General features: G+C 46.5%; 1 protein-coding gene across 1 annotated transcript; it reads left to right on the top strand.

Moving 5' to 3' along the window:
- Window positions 1–7384: 7384 nt before the first annotated feature.
- FAM243A (family with sequence similarity 243 member A) lies at window positions 7385–8152 on the top strand. The gene has a single exon (XM_030202529.1). It carries the CDS (start codon window positions 7385–7387, stop codon window positions 8150–8152), a length of 768 nt encoding a protein of 255 aa, XP_030058389.1.
- Window positions 8153–16146: the final 7994 nt, after the last annotated feature.

The following is a 16146-nucleotide window of genomic DNA, read 5'->3' as shown; positions in this document are numbered from 1 at the left end:
CCGCCACCCATCGATCTAGGAGTAAGGGCTTAAGCTCTACCCGAACGGTAGCCGTGCAGCGCGCACCAACTGCTGATTACTGCCAGGAATGAAAATAATTTTCTACCGCGGGATTCGGTGCCATGCCAAAACTCAGAATTACCGTCCGGGGCGATGCGCTAGCCCAGTGGTAGTGCCGAACTTGGCACACACTACCCGCATGTTAGTCCTCTCGCACCTTAGTAAAAGGGCCCCTGAATGTTGCAAATGCAGGGCTAGTCACCTTCTGGACGCACAGAAAGAGAATGTTCACTATTAAGTTATGACAATGTGTAACCTACCATGACCCCTGCCACCAGCACTTCTGATCAAATCTATAATCACACGAAGGTTAAAGTTTAGGATGTTCAACTTTCTCCTTGACGTCCACCTCCTCAATTTTGTAGAAAAAAAAGAATTTGTTATGTTTCGTTGGTAACCTCATAGAGAGTTCTGTCTGCATGTTGAGATGGTAATCCTGTACTTTGATTGGTTGATGCCTCTCAAGGGTTACAAGGACAGATCAGGATCATTTGGGTTTTGGCTATCATATTATCTTTGTTGTAACTGCTTTGGGTTGAACCCTTGTTCAATGAAGGCGGTATAGTAAATCTAAAATAACTTAGCAGGTTTATACCATTGCTCCCATGGACTTGTAATTGTGGGATTATGGCAGACAACATGGAGCCAAGGGAAACAAAAGAGGTCAATATTCAACAGCAGTTATATCCATAAAACATCCTCCCCCCTCCCCTCCAACCTGGAAATCGCTAATTTTCATTCAAAAAAACTACTGTGAAACAATAAAAGAAAGTGAAAAATAATATACGTTCAGGTGCCATTTGTATCTGTTATGTTAATTCCACAAGACTGAACTGTAATAAAGTAATTTGAGGTTTAAAGATGGACATGTACACTTTTCATCAGTTGTTCTAATGACAATGTTATCAGGGCCGCCGAGAGCCGGGGCCGGGCCGGGACAAGGCCGCCCCCGGGCCCCCCCCACCCAGCTGAGGTCGCATCGCGCCCCCCCCACCAGAGGTCGCCGGGCCTCCCCTCCACCCGCTGAGGTCGCGTTGCCCCCCCCCCACCCAGGTCGCCGGGCCCCCTCCACCCGCTGCCAGTGCCGGGCCCCTGATCTAACCTGAAGCGCCTTCATCTTCGAAGCAAGCAGCAGTGGCAGCAGGGCAGACCTCTCCCTTCCTTCCCTGCACCCGCCCTCGCGGACGTTACATCAAGCGAGGGCGGGACACGGAAGGAAGGCTGTGGCCTGTCCTGCTGCTGCTGCTGCTGCTTGCTTCGAAGATGAAGGCGCTCAGGATAGTTCTGGCCGGAGCGACGGGAGGGCGGGCGGGCCGGACTGCGGCAGCGCCGGGCCCCCCCTCCCGGAGGCCCGGGCCCGGGGACTTTTGTCCCCCCTGTCCCCCCCTCGGCGGCCCTGAATGTATTATATGATACATGAGTGTTATATAGTCTTATCATTGTAGATATTTAATTATTTTTATTTGTCTATTTGTGACATTTATATCCCACATTATCCCAAAGAAGTTTGAGTTCAGTGTGGCTTAAAATAAACAGTATACGACACATAACAAAGAATAGTGCATAATAAAGTAATTTTGCTGTAAGAATCCAATTATACAATAGAATATCACAGACATACTGGGATAGTTATGAATGTTTAACATTTAGAAAATGTTTCCAGATATCTCAAAGGAGACTCAGAAAAGACGTAAAGAATTCTTGTTGCTAAAACCCGCTGTTCTCCAATTGGGAGGAGTATTTCATTTAAGGTTTCCTTGTAAATGCATTGTTAGAATTAATCAATCTAAGTATATTTTTGTTGATCCTTCACATTTGACATCATTCATATCCTCTAAAAGAACAAGAACAGTTGGAGTTTAAAAAATATTATTTTCTGTTCGATATTACATGCTTATAACCTATTTATTTGTATTTGAAACTCCTGTAATTGGAAACTTGGATCTCCTTACTTGTGGACTCGAGTGTTAAAATTTGTTTATACATATTACTTCTTGATTTCAATACATGTTAACGCTTTTCTGAACCAAGATTATGATCTTGTATTAAAATGACAAAATTGCAAAAAAAAAAAAAAAAGATGAGGAACTCAATGAGTCAGAATACTTGCTGTTGCCTGTGATTGCTCTGTCTTTCTCTAATAGTGGATATATTAACAATATTTCAGCTGCTTTTAGGCTTTGCGGAAAATTCCTGCTGTCTTGGACAAACAGTTAACTATTAGGTGTAAGTGTCCTGTGGGACCCTAATAGGTATGTGTTCCTTTTATATGTTTTAAGTCCTTTTGACTTCTATTCACGTTTTTGATCTTGGAAAGGTTTATTATTTTGAGGTATGTTTTAATGTTTTGCAAATGAATTAATTTCTGTGGGTCAATTAGAGGCATATTTTCAAAGCACTTAGCCTTCCAAAGTACCATAGGTTTCTATGGAACTTTGGAAGGCTAAGTGCTTTTTAAATATGCCTCTTTGTCTATTCACATTCCCCGGATTCTATGTATGGCGTGCTGAGTAGCATGCGTTAAATTGTGCTCACGGCAAATTTACGTGCACTACTCAATTAGTTAACAAGCCTACTAGTGTTGATAATTGGCTGATAATTGGTGGTTAATAAATCCCAATAAATAAATAAATAATTGGAATTTATGCGTTCATCTTTTTAGACGTATTCTAAAAAAAGAGGAGCGCGTAAATTCTAGTGCACGTAACTAGAAAGGGGGGTGCAGCAATGGGCAGAGTGTGGACATGTCAGGGCCAACAATCAAATCTACACATGTGGTTATAGAATTTGGGGGAGCCTGCCTAGATTTAGGCACAGGCATTTACACCAGCTTTTCACTGGCATAAATCTAGGCACATCCACTCAGTCTATGACTCAGTGGCGTAGCCAAGGGTGGGAATGGGGGGGGGGGCCCAGGCCCACCCAGTAGCAGCCACCTATGATGTGGCTGGCAGAGATCACCAACCCCACCAGCCAAAAACTGTCCCTCCTGCATACCTTGTAAATAGCAAACCTTCGCCTGCAGCGACTGATACATACTGCTCGCACCGGCCCCACAGCCTTCCCTCCGATGTATTCCTGCCTATCCGGAAACAGGAAGTTACATAAGAGGGCAGGCTGTGGGGCCAACACGAGCAGTGTGTATTAGTTGCTGCTCGTTGCAGGTGAAAATCTATTTAAAAGCTATGCGGGGGAGGGGGATGTTTGAGAGACCATATGGTATGCAGGTGAGAGAGGGAGAGACTAAGGCCCAGATGCACAAAACCTAATGAGCCCACAACTTGCGTTTTAAACTGGTTCCAGCCAGTTTAAAACGCAAGTAGTTCACCCCGGGCATGCACTAAGGGCATTTTCCCTGCCACGGTAGCAGGCAACGAAAACAGAATGCAAATGATTGAAAAGCTATTATAATGAGCTGCACTACCGTTGCAGCCCATTATAATGAGATGCACTACTGTTTTTCCGATTCCCTTACCGTAGGAACCCTAACGAGATGTCTGACCTCTCGTTAGGGCTCCTGTGAGGGAATCGGAAAGGAAAAGGGCCCCCAAAAAAGGTAAAAAAGAAAAAAAAAAGCAGGGAGCGCATGTGAGGGGCGTCCTTTAAGGACGTACTCTCCCTGCGCTTCTGAGAGACGTCTTTTTTTCGCATTTTTTTTTAGCTCTGCCGGCGCTGGTGTTTTTTCCCTCCTTCTATTTTGTCTTCGCCGCCCCTCCACAGCAAAAATTTTATGTTTTCCTGGTTGCCGGAGAATCGGGACGTCCCTTTAGATTAGGCTCCTCTGCCTGGTCTCTTCAGCCAATCAGAGCGCGTTTCGCTGACAACAGCCAGCTAAACCCGCTTTGATTGGCTGAAGAGACCAGGAAGAGGAGCCTAATCTAAAGGGACGTCCCGATTCTCCGACTCAGGTACCGAAGGACTAGAGAATGCAAGTGAGCTACAACGAGTAGCTCATTTGCATTCCCTATCATTGATGCATTCCCGTTCCCTACCGATTCGCTATGGAATCGGTAGGGAACGGGAATTACCAATGTCTTTAATGCATCTGGGTCTAAATCACTTGTGGGACAAGGCGGGGTTCTTCTGCCTACCCATCCTGGCCCAGGCCCACCCAAAATGGGGTCTCTGGCTACGCCCCTGGTATGTGCTATTCTATAAACTGCATCCAAATGTAGACGTGGCTTATAGAATACCTACTAGGCGTGTAAATTGGACGTGCCTAGATTTTAGTTGTCATACATAGAATCCAGACCTTTAGGTTTAAAGGAATTATGATTTTTTAAATATATTAATATGTAACTTATATGTGTATTAACATTTTTGACCTACTGATTTATTTTAATTAGACATGGAGTAATGCATGTTGAGTACATATGTGTTTGATTTTTTTTTAATTAGTCCATGTATTTGTGTTTAAAAGGGGTTATGATTTTTAATATATAAATATATCGCTTATATGTGTATTAACATCTTTTTAAGTATTGATTTATTCTAACCAGATATGGAGTAATGTATTTTGAGTACATATTTGTATTTGATTTTCATTTAATGTGTTTGAGATTGGCGAAATGTGGCCACATCAGACATTGTTTGTTCGAAAGTGATTGGAATAAAGTTCTTCAACATCAGAAGATGTATATTCTGCTTTTTGTGGACTGCTTGGCATTATTTGTAGATTTATTTATTTATTGCATTTGTATCCCACATTTTCCCACCTCTTTGCAGGCTCAATGTGGCTTACAATACATCATGATAGGTGGAAATATAATTAGAAAATATACATTTGATGGTACAGAAGGATCTTGGGTAACATTATAATGAAAACATGATAGTAATATAACAAGCAGATATAGAGGGGCATAATTGAACGAAAACGTCTATCTCCATGGGCGTTTATCTCCGAGAACGGGTCCGTGAAGGAGCGGACCGAACCGTATTTTCGAAAAAAATAGACGTCCATGTTTTATTCGACAATTTGTGAGCTGGGCGTTTTTGTTTTTCAGTGATAATGGAAAATGAAAGCGCCCAGCTCAAAAATAAATAACTCAAGTCTAGCAATATTTAATGTGAGTAGTTTATGACCTATACATATATATTATAAATATACGCATACACCGGTGATTAAGATCTACTTGGGCTCAGCTGTATGTACATACACAAATATTAGGAGGTGGAACATCATATGTGCAATGATGGTTCCATTGTGACACCACCACATATTCCTCTTGGGGATATAATGGGTGTAAACGGTATGGTCTGAGCACATTTAAAATAATTTAAAACACTTTATAGTATTTTTTTAAAGTGCATACATAAAAATAAAAAAAGATAAAGGGAAGGCTGTGGGGCCGGTGCGAGCAGTATATATGTCACTGCTCACTGCAGGCGAAGATCTGCTACTTACAAGGTATGCAGGAGGGACACGTTGGGAATTTTCGGCTGGTGAGGCTTGGGGATCCCTGCCAGCCACATCATAGGTATGCTGCTACTGAGTGGGCCTGAACCCAAAGTGGGTGGGCCCGGGCCCACCCAAGCCCACACTTGGCTACGCCACTGTCTCAAACTATAACTACATGATGCAAGGTTCCGCATTAGGAGTCACCTACCAAGAAATGGATCTAGGTGTCATCGTTGGTGATACATTGAAACCCTCTGCTCAGTGTGTAGCAACATCTAAGAAAGCAAATAGAATGATAGGAATTATTAGGAAAGGAATGGAAAACAAAAATAAGAATGATATAATGCCTCTGTTTCACTCTGTGGTGCAACCTTACCTTGAATGCTGTGTGCAATTCTTAAAAAAAAAAAGATATAAATTGGAATTAGAAAAGGTAAAGAGAACGGCAAAGAAAATGATAAAGGGGATGGGACAACTTCCCTATGAGGAAAGGCTAAGGCAGCTAGGGCTCTTTAGCTCAGAGAAGAGATGGCTGAGGGGAGATATGATAGAGGTCTATAAAATACTGAGTGGAGTGGAATGGGTAGAGGTGAATCACTTATTTACTCTTTCCAAAAGTACTAGGACTAGAGGGCACGCAATGAAGTTACTAAGTAGTAAATTTAAAACAAACCAGAGAAAATATTTCTTCACTCAATGTGTAACTAAACTCTGGAATCCATTGCCAGAGAATGTGGTAAAAGTAGTTAGCTTAGTAGGGTTTAACAAAGGTTAGGATAAATTCCTCAAAGAAAGGTCCATAAGCCATTATTAAGATGGACTTGGGAAAATCCACTGCTTATTTCTAGGATACAAATTCTAGGGAAGTAGAGCACTCACTTGGAGTAATAAAAAAATATGGTCAATAGTTCACAAAATTATCCATGGAGACGCACCAGCTTGCATGTCAGACCTGATAGACCTACCACCTAGGAATGCCAAAAGATCATCCCGCACATTCCTTGATCTACACTTCCCCAGCTGCAAAAGAATGAAATACAAACTAACGCATGCGGCAAACTTTACCTACCTGAGCACACAGTTATGAAACGCACTGCCGCACAGCTTGAAATCGATCTACGAAAGAACGAACTTCCGCATATTACTGAAGACCCATCTCTTTAATAAAGCGTACCACAAAGATCAACCAATGTGAATATGCACAACTCGCCCATCTATATTCAGAACTGTTTCATAATATCTGCCTGTATACTAGTACTTTGTTTTATTATCATCATGCTGACGAAGATCCTTCTGCAATACTAAATGTTTATTTACTAACATTCTTCCACTACTCATGATATATTGTAAGCCACTTTGAGCCTGCAAAGAGGTAGGAAAAGGTGGGATACAAATGCAACAAATAATAATAATAATTTTTCTTTTGTCTTTTATTCTTTTTGATAATCAAGGAGAAGTCTCATATAACCACCACGGCCGATTTTCATTTCGTGTCGAGCAAAGATTCACCTTATAGGTGAAATGAAATCGGCAGTAGTGGTTATACGAGACTCCTCCTTGATTATCAAAAAGAATAAAAGACAAAAGAAAAATCACCATAGAGGTGGCTCTTTATTACTCCGAGTGAGTGCTCTACTTCCCTAGAATTTGTAATCAAACATTATTAGCAGAGAAGTGCCATTTATATTTGACTATTTCTAGGATAAGCAGCATAAAATCTGTTTTGCTGTTCTGAGATCTTGCCAGGTACTTGTGACCTGGATTGGCCACTGTTGGAAACAGGATACTGGGCTTGATGGACCTTCGGTCTGTCCCAGTATGGCAGGACTTATGTTATGTTCTTATGATGTCTAGGGTTGTCATGAAGAAGGGCATTGTGAGATCATTCTAGTTCTACTTATCATTCACTCCTCGTGAGAAACCAGTATGCATCGCTTTCTAAATCCCCTTTTAAAAGATGTTGTTTACAAAACCCAGCATGACAGCGCTGTGCAGAACAAGTGCCTCCAGTACCTACAGACACTAAGAACCTTCCAGTTTGATGGGTTTCATACTGTCTTCTTTGGCGAAACCAACATTTCAGAAGGAATGATGACAGGTGAAAAACTACCCCAAACAAGCCACCTGAAGAATCCTGTGTGGACTCTTATTCACGCAGGAAGCAGCAAAGGATGGGCACCTTGGAAATACAGACTGATCTTAAGAGATGAACTTCCGATGGTCTACCAAGAGGATATCTTTCAGGAACTCTGTGCTTCCCTGAGAATGTCTTACGGAAAGTGCATAATTGTGGTGAAAGAAAAAATGCAGACAAGTCCACTGATGGCAGATCATGGTGACATCAGCTTCCCTGATTTCTCACTAGTCCTTGATCTGCACAACACTACCCACTGTCTCCAAGTTGCCAAGAACCATGGTCATGAAGTTCTTTCATTGCCTTTCTACTACAGCTACCTCCACCCTATGGACACTGTCTGGTCCTCTCTGAAATGGTTTATTGTGAACCACCGGAAACAGTTTTCATTACTCTCCCTTGAAAAGACATATTCTTACCAGTGTATATATTGCAGCGATATGATTGCAAAGGGAATTGAAAGGATTACACCAAGCAAATGGAAAGCACTGACCAACAGACTGTGGCGATGGGAGAATCACTACTTGGATAGGTTCTCCAAGAACCCTCTTCAACAGTAAACTGAGAATGTTTCCTTCGTAACAGTGTGGTTTTTAAAGTGTACCAGAACTGTGTCAGACATCCTATGTGTCAATTGATCTTAATTCAAAACGTAGTAGGCTGGCTTGAAGAGACACCAGCACCGTCATCTTCAGTCATCATACCTGCCTGTTTTTGACTCCTGTCCCTTTAAGGAGGGCAATATGTAGTCTTGAAAACTCACATGCAATACCCATTTGTAGATAATTCTTATGTTTTCCCAATAAAAGGTATCATAACTTGTAAATGATGACCATGAGAAGGATATGAACATGGCCTCTACAGCATTCCCTTGGCCAACTGAAGGTGTTGAAGACCCAGTCTGGAAGGGCACAGCCAGGGCTTTTTTTGAGGGGGTACTTGGTGGTACTGAGTACCGGCACCTTTTCCACTGTCTGCTAAACTTGACCCACGGTTTTCATATTTTAATGAAAGAGCTCAGGTTCTACATACAAATTCTGCCTTATCATCAGTGGCATACCAAGGGGGGGGGGCGGTGGGGGCGGTCCGCCCCGGGTGCACGCCGCTGGGGGGTGCCGCGGCGCGCGCTGCTGAGTTCGCTGACTTCGCGCGTTCGCTGCAGATCCCTCTGCCCTGGAACAGGTTACTTCCTGTTCCGGGTCAGAGGGAACTGCAGCGAACGTGCGAAGTCAGGGAACTCTGAGCAGGCGCGTGCTGCAGCACTCCTCCCCCCAGCGGTGTGCACCCGAGGGGGGTGGGGGTTATGCGCTGCATCGGGGGGGTGCTGCACCCGGGGGGGTCCGCACTGTATCGGGGGGGGTGCTGCACCCGGGGGGGCGGGGCACTGCCCCGGGTGTCCACCCCCCTAGGGACGCCACTGCTTATCATAGATTCTATGGCTGGTTGCAGGGGTCCTGGCAATTGTGGGGTGAGTCCCTCAATGATCACTCCACCCCTGAAGGGTGGCCTGGCATTTGAGTACCGGCACCTTTTTTGCTAGACAAAATGCACTGCACTTAAGTACCTAGCAAATCCCTTCTATTGGTTTCTCTGTATAAGTTGTATCTAGCTTATTCAGACTAATGCCCTTTAAAAACATCCTCATTACCTCTTAGAAATCACCAAATACATGAGGTAAAGAGATACAGAGTGATAGATTTATACCCCTGGCAGCCTCCCTCCCCATCATAAGATGGTACAGTGTTACAGCTCATGATGTGAAACAAGGAACTTGCCCAGGGGGGCAGCTCTCCTCAGGCATTTGCCTCTTAATAAAGGACCAGGCATATGAGTGCAGTAACAAAAGAGAGGGTATTACAGCATACAAGTATACAACACAGACAAAAAAAGCACCACTGGGCCTTCAAGAAACTAGCCAGCGTTCAGCGTGATTGAATGTACGTCCAGCGGTAGCTGGCAATTCATTTAGAACTTCTGCTCATACATTGTGAAGACATACCCTGACCCCTGAGGCAGGCGCTTGTGCACCAAAACACGGCCCGTGTTGGGTCTTTTTCCACAATAAAGGACAGCTATTATCTCTTTCTTGAAGGCCCAGTGGTGCTTTTTTTTGTCTGTGCCAGGCATATGAGTGTCATCATTTCACTGCCTCTAACACCAAGAACAGATTTCCTCTGGAACTGACACACTGTTTTATGGCCTGAGTAACATAGTAACATAGTAACATAGTAGATGACGGCAGAAAAAGACCTGCACGGTCCATCCAGTCTGCCCAACAAGATAACTCATATTTGCTGCTTTTTGTGTATACCTTACCTTGATTTGTACCTGTGCTCTTCAGGGCACAGACCGTATAAGTCTGCCCCGCACTATCCCCGCCTCCCAACCACCAGTCCCGCTTCCCACCACCGGCTCTGGCACAGACCGTATAAGTCTGCCCAGCCCTATCCCCGCCTCCCAACCACCAGCCCCGCCTCCCGATCTTGACTAAGCTCCTGAGGATCCATTCCTTCGGCACAGGATTCCTTTATGCTTATCCCACGCATGTTTGAATTCCGTTACCGTTTTCATTTCCACCACCTCCCGCGAGAGGGCATTCCAAGCATCCACTACTCTCTCCGTGAAAAAATACTTCCTGACATTCTTCTTGAGTCTGCCCCCCTTCAATCTCATTTCATGTCCTCTCGTTCTACCGCCTTCCCATCTCCGGAAAAGATTAGTTTGCGGATTAATACCTTTCAAATATTTGAACGTCTGTATCATATCTCCCCTGTTTCTTCTTTCCTCCAGAGTATACATGTTTAGTTCAGCAAGTCTCTCCTCATACGTCCTTGTAACGCAAATCCCATACCATTCTCGTAGCTTTTCTTTGCACCGCTTCGATTCTTTTTACATCCTTAACAAGATACGGCCTCCAAAACTGAACACAATACTCCAGGTGGGGCCTCACCAACGACTTATACAGGGGCATCAACACCCCCTTTCTTCTGCTGGTCACACCTCTCTCTATACAGCCTAACAACCTTCTAGCTACGGCCACCGCCTTGTCACACTGTTTCGTCGCCTTCAAATCCTCAGATACTATCACCCCAAGATCCCTCTCTCCGCCCGTACCTATCAGACTCTCCCCGCCTAACACATACGTCTCCCGTGGATTTCTACTTCCTAAGTGCATCACTTTGCATTTCTTCGCATTGAATTTTAATTGCCAGTGTCAGCGCTTCCAGGTAATGAGTGCCCAACACCAGTGGTAATCCAGGGTAGCTTCCTAGGATAGCAAAGAAAGATTTAACAGTTTGGTGATAGTACTGCCACTTTTGCTCAGGAAGGAGGGCAGCGATTGATTCAACTCATACTGGAACTCAAAGTGCCTCTCACCGCCGTGTGAAAGTGCTGCAGGCAGCAGGGCAGCAGATGGCCTCCCTTCGGCCCTCCTTCCCTCCTTGTGTCCCGCCCTCGCGGAAGTTACATCAGACGAGGGCGGGACACAGGGAGGGAAGGAGGCCCGAAGGGAGGCGATCTGCTGCCCTGCTGCCTGCAGTGCTTTCACACGGAGGTGAGAGGCTCTGTGATTTCAATGCAGGGGGCTCATACTAATAACCATGTGGGATCGAGAAAGTATGTCCCTTTTTTTTTTTTTTTGTTACAAAAGATTTCAATTTAGGCTACAGTTAAAATGTATTTTACTGTTAATCCCAGTTATTAGCAACTAGGTCTCTGTGGTAAACTAGCATGAGATTTGTCCTTGACATTTTCAGGGCAGATAGACTGTAGAAGTCTGCCCAGCACTGTCCTTGTTCTCCAACTTCTGAAGCTGAAGCTGAATCTGTCCAGCCAGGATCAGAGCACAGACCATAAAAGTTTGCCCAGTACTAGCTTTGCTTCCCAATTACCGGTGTTGCTTCCTAATCTGTGCTAAGCTTCTTTGGATCCATTTTTTTCTAAACCGGTTTCCTTTGTGTTTATCTCAGGATCAAAGTCCACTGCACTAACCACTAGGCTACTCCTCCACTCCAATACAGGGGCCCTTTTATTAAAGAGCGAACGGCAACAGGCTTGCCGTACGCCAATCTGGAACTACCTCAGGAGCTTAGAGGTATTTGTCACCGCCAGCTCGCACCATTTCTGGTGCTACAGAAATATTTTCTATTTTTGTAGCACCAGAACGTAACCTGCGATAACTGGTGCTACAAGAAGTTTGGATAGCTAGAAATTCATACCCTAACAATTATGCTAAAGTTGAGTGGTTCCTGACAAAGCCCTGAGGTGGGCGAAACGATCTGGGCCCCGTTGAAAGTCACCAGTTTGAAGCGCCGTGTTATTTAAAGCCCTGCTGCCTGTCTCTAGCCTTCCCTGTTTGCTTCTGATGAGTTAGTCCCGCCTTCTGACCCCAATCACGAAAAGGGCTACTGAGGCCAAGCTCTCTTAAAAAGAAAGGTTCAAATTAAGGGTCCCAGGCCCAGATGCATCAACCAAACGTTAAAAAATAAGAATCGTAAAAGTGCTTAACGATTTTTTAAAAACGAGGCATGCACTACAAAAACACTCCAGAAATGTTCGGATCGGTACTGCAAAGTAGGATGTATCACAGAATCGTTAAACCCATCGTTAATCAGCGCCTAAAGCATGCGCAGAGCAGCCCAAGCGTTATGCTGGCAGCTCTGCGCATGCCACAAAGGCCCAGCTGTCAAAACAAAACAAAAAAACCCACAAACACGTGTGTTTCGGGAGGGGGGGCCCAGAAAGAAAGAAGGGACGTCTGAGGAGGCCTTCTGACTCGCCGATCAGCTGTTCTTGCCCGTGCAGCAGAGGTGAGAGGAGCTGCACGGGCCAGTAAGGCAAAGGGGGGGGGTCGTTGGACGGCGGGAGCGGCGGGGGCGGGGCACGGGACGGAGCATGGCAGGAGGCGGATCTAGTGGGAGAATACAGGAAGGGAGGAGGGCTGGCCCGGGGCTGCTAAAATTGGAGATTTTTCGTGCGGGGGGGGGGGCAAGGCGTCCATAAGGTACGCTCATGACGAGTGCCTTTGCCCCCTCCCGATCCTTTTTTTTTTTTGGTGCTGAGAGAGCAGCGACGACCTGGGGCATCAATAAAGGACGCCCCTGACGCGTTTCGCCCCCCCCCCCCAGTTATTTTTTTTATTGGATTTTGTTAACTTCTAGCAGACAGACAGCCCTAACGAGAGGTAAAGACTCTCGTTAGATTTCACAGTGTTCTCCTGCGTTAAACGAATCGGAAAAGGTTAGTGCATATCATTTCAATGGGATTTGTAGAAGAATTGCTCATCTGCATTCAGTTTTCGTTAGCTGCTACTGTGGTCGGAAAATAGGCTTTAGTGCATGGAAAGGATAGGAAATTCTTCCTTGAGGGCTCATTTAATGATGAAAAACGTTTAGTGCATCTAGGCCCCAGAGCAGAGGAGATCCTGCTCAGAAGATATACAAACAGCTTAAAGTAATTCTGTTCTTTCCTTGGATCCCCTTGCATAGTGGGGGCAGTTTGAGAAGAATTTGTGCCACTGCCCCAGCTACATGCAAACAGGTTCTGACTCAACAGTGATTTTGGTAAAGGAAACCAAAGGCTGGAGAAAATAAAGGGGAATCCCCTGGACCAGCAGTCGTAGCCGCCAAGAGGGGGGGCAGGGAGGACAAACTTCCCTGGGCCTGGGCCTCCATGGGGGCCCGGCGCCGCAGTCCCACGCCCTCCGTCGTTGACCGTCTGCCACCAGTCTGGGCCACCTGCATTGAAATCAAAGCGCCTCTCACCTCCGTGTGAAAGTGCTGCGGGCAGCAGGGCAGCAGATCGCTTCCCTTCGGGCCTCCTTCCCTCCCTGTGTCCCGCCCTCATCTGACGTAACTTCCGCGAGGGCAGGAGGGCCGAAGGGAGGCCATCTGCTGCCCTGCTGCCCGCAGCACTTTCACACGGAGGTGAGAGGCGCTTTGATTTCAATGCAGGGGGCCTGGCCCGGTGGCGGACGGAGGGGGCGGTGGGGGAGGGGGAGCGGCGGTGACCTCGGGGGGGGGAGCGGCAGTGACCTCGGGGGGGGTGAGGGGGGAGCGGCGACAACCTCGGGGTGGTGGGGCGGGCTTGCCCCGGGCCTGGCCCAGTCTCTTGGCGGCCCTGCTAGCAGTCTCTAATGGAGCACAAGGTCCTTTAGGAGAAGCCGCCCCTCCCCCCTGCCCACATCAGGGCTGCAGGGCGGGAAAGGATCAGAGCTGATATAAGGAGAAAAGAGAGAGCCACACCAGCAAAAAGGCGTGCGTTCCCGCCATTTTAGTGCAGAAAAGGCTGCTCATGGAAGGGGAACTTCAGCACTTCCCTCCCCAGAGTTCAAACATGCCACCACATAGAATCCTGCTGCGAAGCATCTGCTACCGTAGCGGGAACAGCTTTCAAACGCCAGCGTCACCCATATTAAAGCACGGTACCCCCGCGCCGAAAGAGAAAGGCAGGGACTCACCGAACAGCAGGTGTCTCTGGAGGAGAAGCAGAGTCCCACAGACGCAGCAGCCTGCTGCCTAACTGGCATACAGACTGAAAGCACAGCACTAAGAAAAGGAAACCCTGTACTGCCCGGTCCTGTCAGAAATCTTCTGTTTTGTTTTTTTTTAACACCAAATGAAGGCAAAGGAACTCTCTTGTTGTTGTTTTTTTTTTTTTTTAAACTGGTGAGGAAGGCTAGCGCTCTAAAGACCGGGAGGCAAAGGGGGGAAAGGGTGAAGCAGGGACCCAGAAGACTGAGTATGCCCCCAAAGTCGCCACCACCAGCCAGACACCCCTAAACTCAAATGGCCCACAGGACCCAGGAGTATCCCCAACAGACAAATCCAGGAGCTGCTGAAGTGCTATCCACCACCTGCTGGAGATAGAGATGTACTGAGGTGAAGGAGGAGCTGGCCATATACCTGGGTGAGGAAAGAAATAATTGTCCAATGATGACACCTAGTGGCCAGATCAAGGTTATGATTGCAGTTAAAAAGGGGCTGTGGTATATGACTACCCCCAGTTGAGCACCATCCCTCCAATGAGGAATAGTGTAAGCTCAGAGATAAATTAGGGGTGCAATCCTAAGTAATTACAAATAGAAGAGTGATGGTGCCAGATCTAGTCCTGATTTCAACTGAGCTAGAAACACAAAGGAGCAGGAGAGAACTGCATACAGGGAGTTTTGCAGGGGCTGCTTGTAAGATAGGTAAAAAATAATTTAAAATAAAGTATTGGTAGCTAGTTATTTCTGTTTCTGAGAGCTAATACTCTAGCTGGTACCGTTTTTGTACTTTTAATGACATTTTGAGAGACATTTCTGATAAATGTACCCAGACCTCCACATCAGAGCAGTGGCGTTCCTAGGGGGGCTGGCACCCGGAGCTGATCGCCGATGCGCCCACCCCGGGTGCAGCGCCCCCCCCCCCGGTGAAAGGACACCCCCGTGAAGGAACCCCCCCCCCCGCCGGGTGCACGCCGCCGGGGGGGTGCCGCACGGCGCCTGTCCTCTGTTGTTCGATGCTTCTTCTCTGCCCTGGAACAGGAAGTAACCTGTTCCGGGCAGAGAAGAAGCATGGAACAATGGAGGACAGGCGCGCGCGGCACCCCCCCGGCGGCGTGCACCCTGGGCGGACAGCATCCCCCGCCCCCCTAGGAACGCCACTGCATCAGAGTTACTGGTATACTACTACTACTAGACATTTCTAGAGCGCTACTAGGGTTACGCAGCGCTGTACAGTTTAACAAAAAGGACAGTCCCTGCTCAAAAGAGCTTACAATCTAAAGGACGAAATGTCAAGTTGGGGCAGTCTAGATTTCTTGAATAGTGGTATAGTGGTTAGGTGCCAAAGGCGACATTGAAGAGGTGGGCTTTGAGCAAGGACTTGAAGATGGGCAGGGAGGGGGCCTGGCGAATGGGCTCAGGGAGTTTATTCCAAGCATGGGGTGAGGCGAGGCAGAAAGGGCGGAGCCTGGAGTTGGCGGTGGTGGAGAAGGGTACTGAAAGGAGGGATTTGTCTTGAGAGCGGAGGTTACGGGTAGGAACGTAAGGGGAGATGAGGGTAGAGAGGTAAGGAGGGGCTGCAGATCAAGTGCATTTGTAGGTTATGTCATGGATGCTATGACTGGCTTCCCAAACCTAATGTGGTCAGCTCACAACGAATGTACATGAAAGAAACTTACATATCCTGGTTCTCCAAGGTATTCCAAATTTATCTCATGCACATTCATTGTGGATATCCTGTAATCTCAGTATGGGCAACGGGTCACCAGGACAGGATTTGGGATCCCTGCTGTAAGAGTTGGTTAGGAGTAATGCTCAAAGTAGATTTCGAAGGCCTCTGAGCCAGTTAGATTTTCAGGATATCCCCACTGAGCATGCACAGTATACTTCCACACATTTGAATATATGCACTGGAAGGGTGTCCTGAAAGCCTGACAGAATAGAGGGCCTCCAAGGGAAAGGGTAAATAGCACCAGGTTAGCAGCAGATCTAACACAGAAAACCATGAATAATTACTGTTTCCTGGTGTCAAGAAGAGATCTTGGTTTTAGAGTCAAACTTCAGGAA

This window comes from Microcaecilia unicolor, chromosome 4 (genome assembly GCF_901765095.1).
Source record: "Microcaecilia unicolor chromosome 4, aMicUni1.1, whole genome shotgun sequence".
NCBI lineage: Eukaryota > Metazoa > Chordata > Amphibia > Gymnophiona > Siphonopidae > Microcaecilia > Microcaecilia unicolor.
Note: the sequence above shows the minus strand (reverse complement) of the source record. Positions and strands in the feature narration are given on the sequence as shown.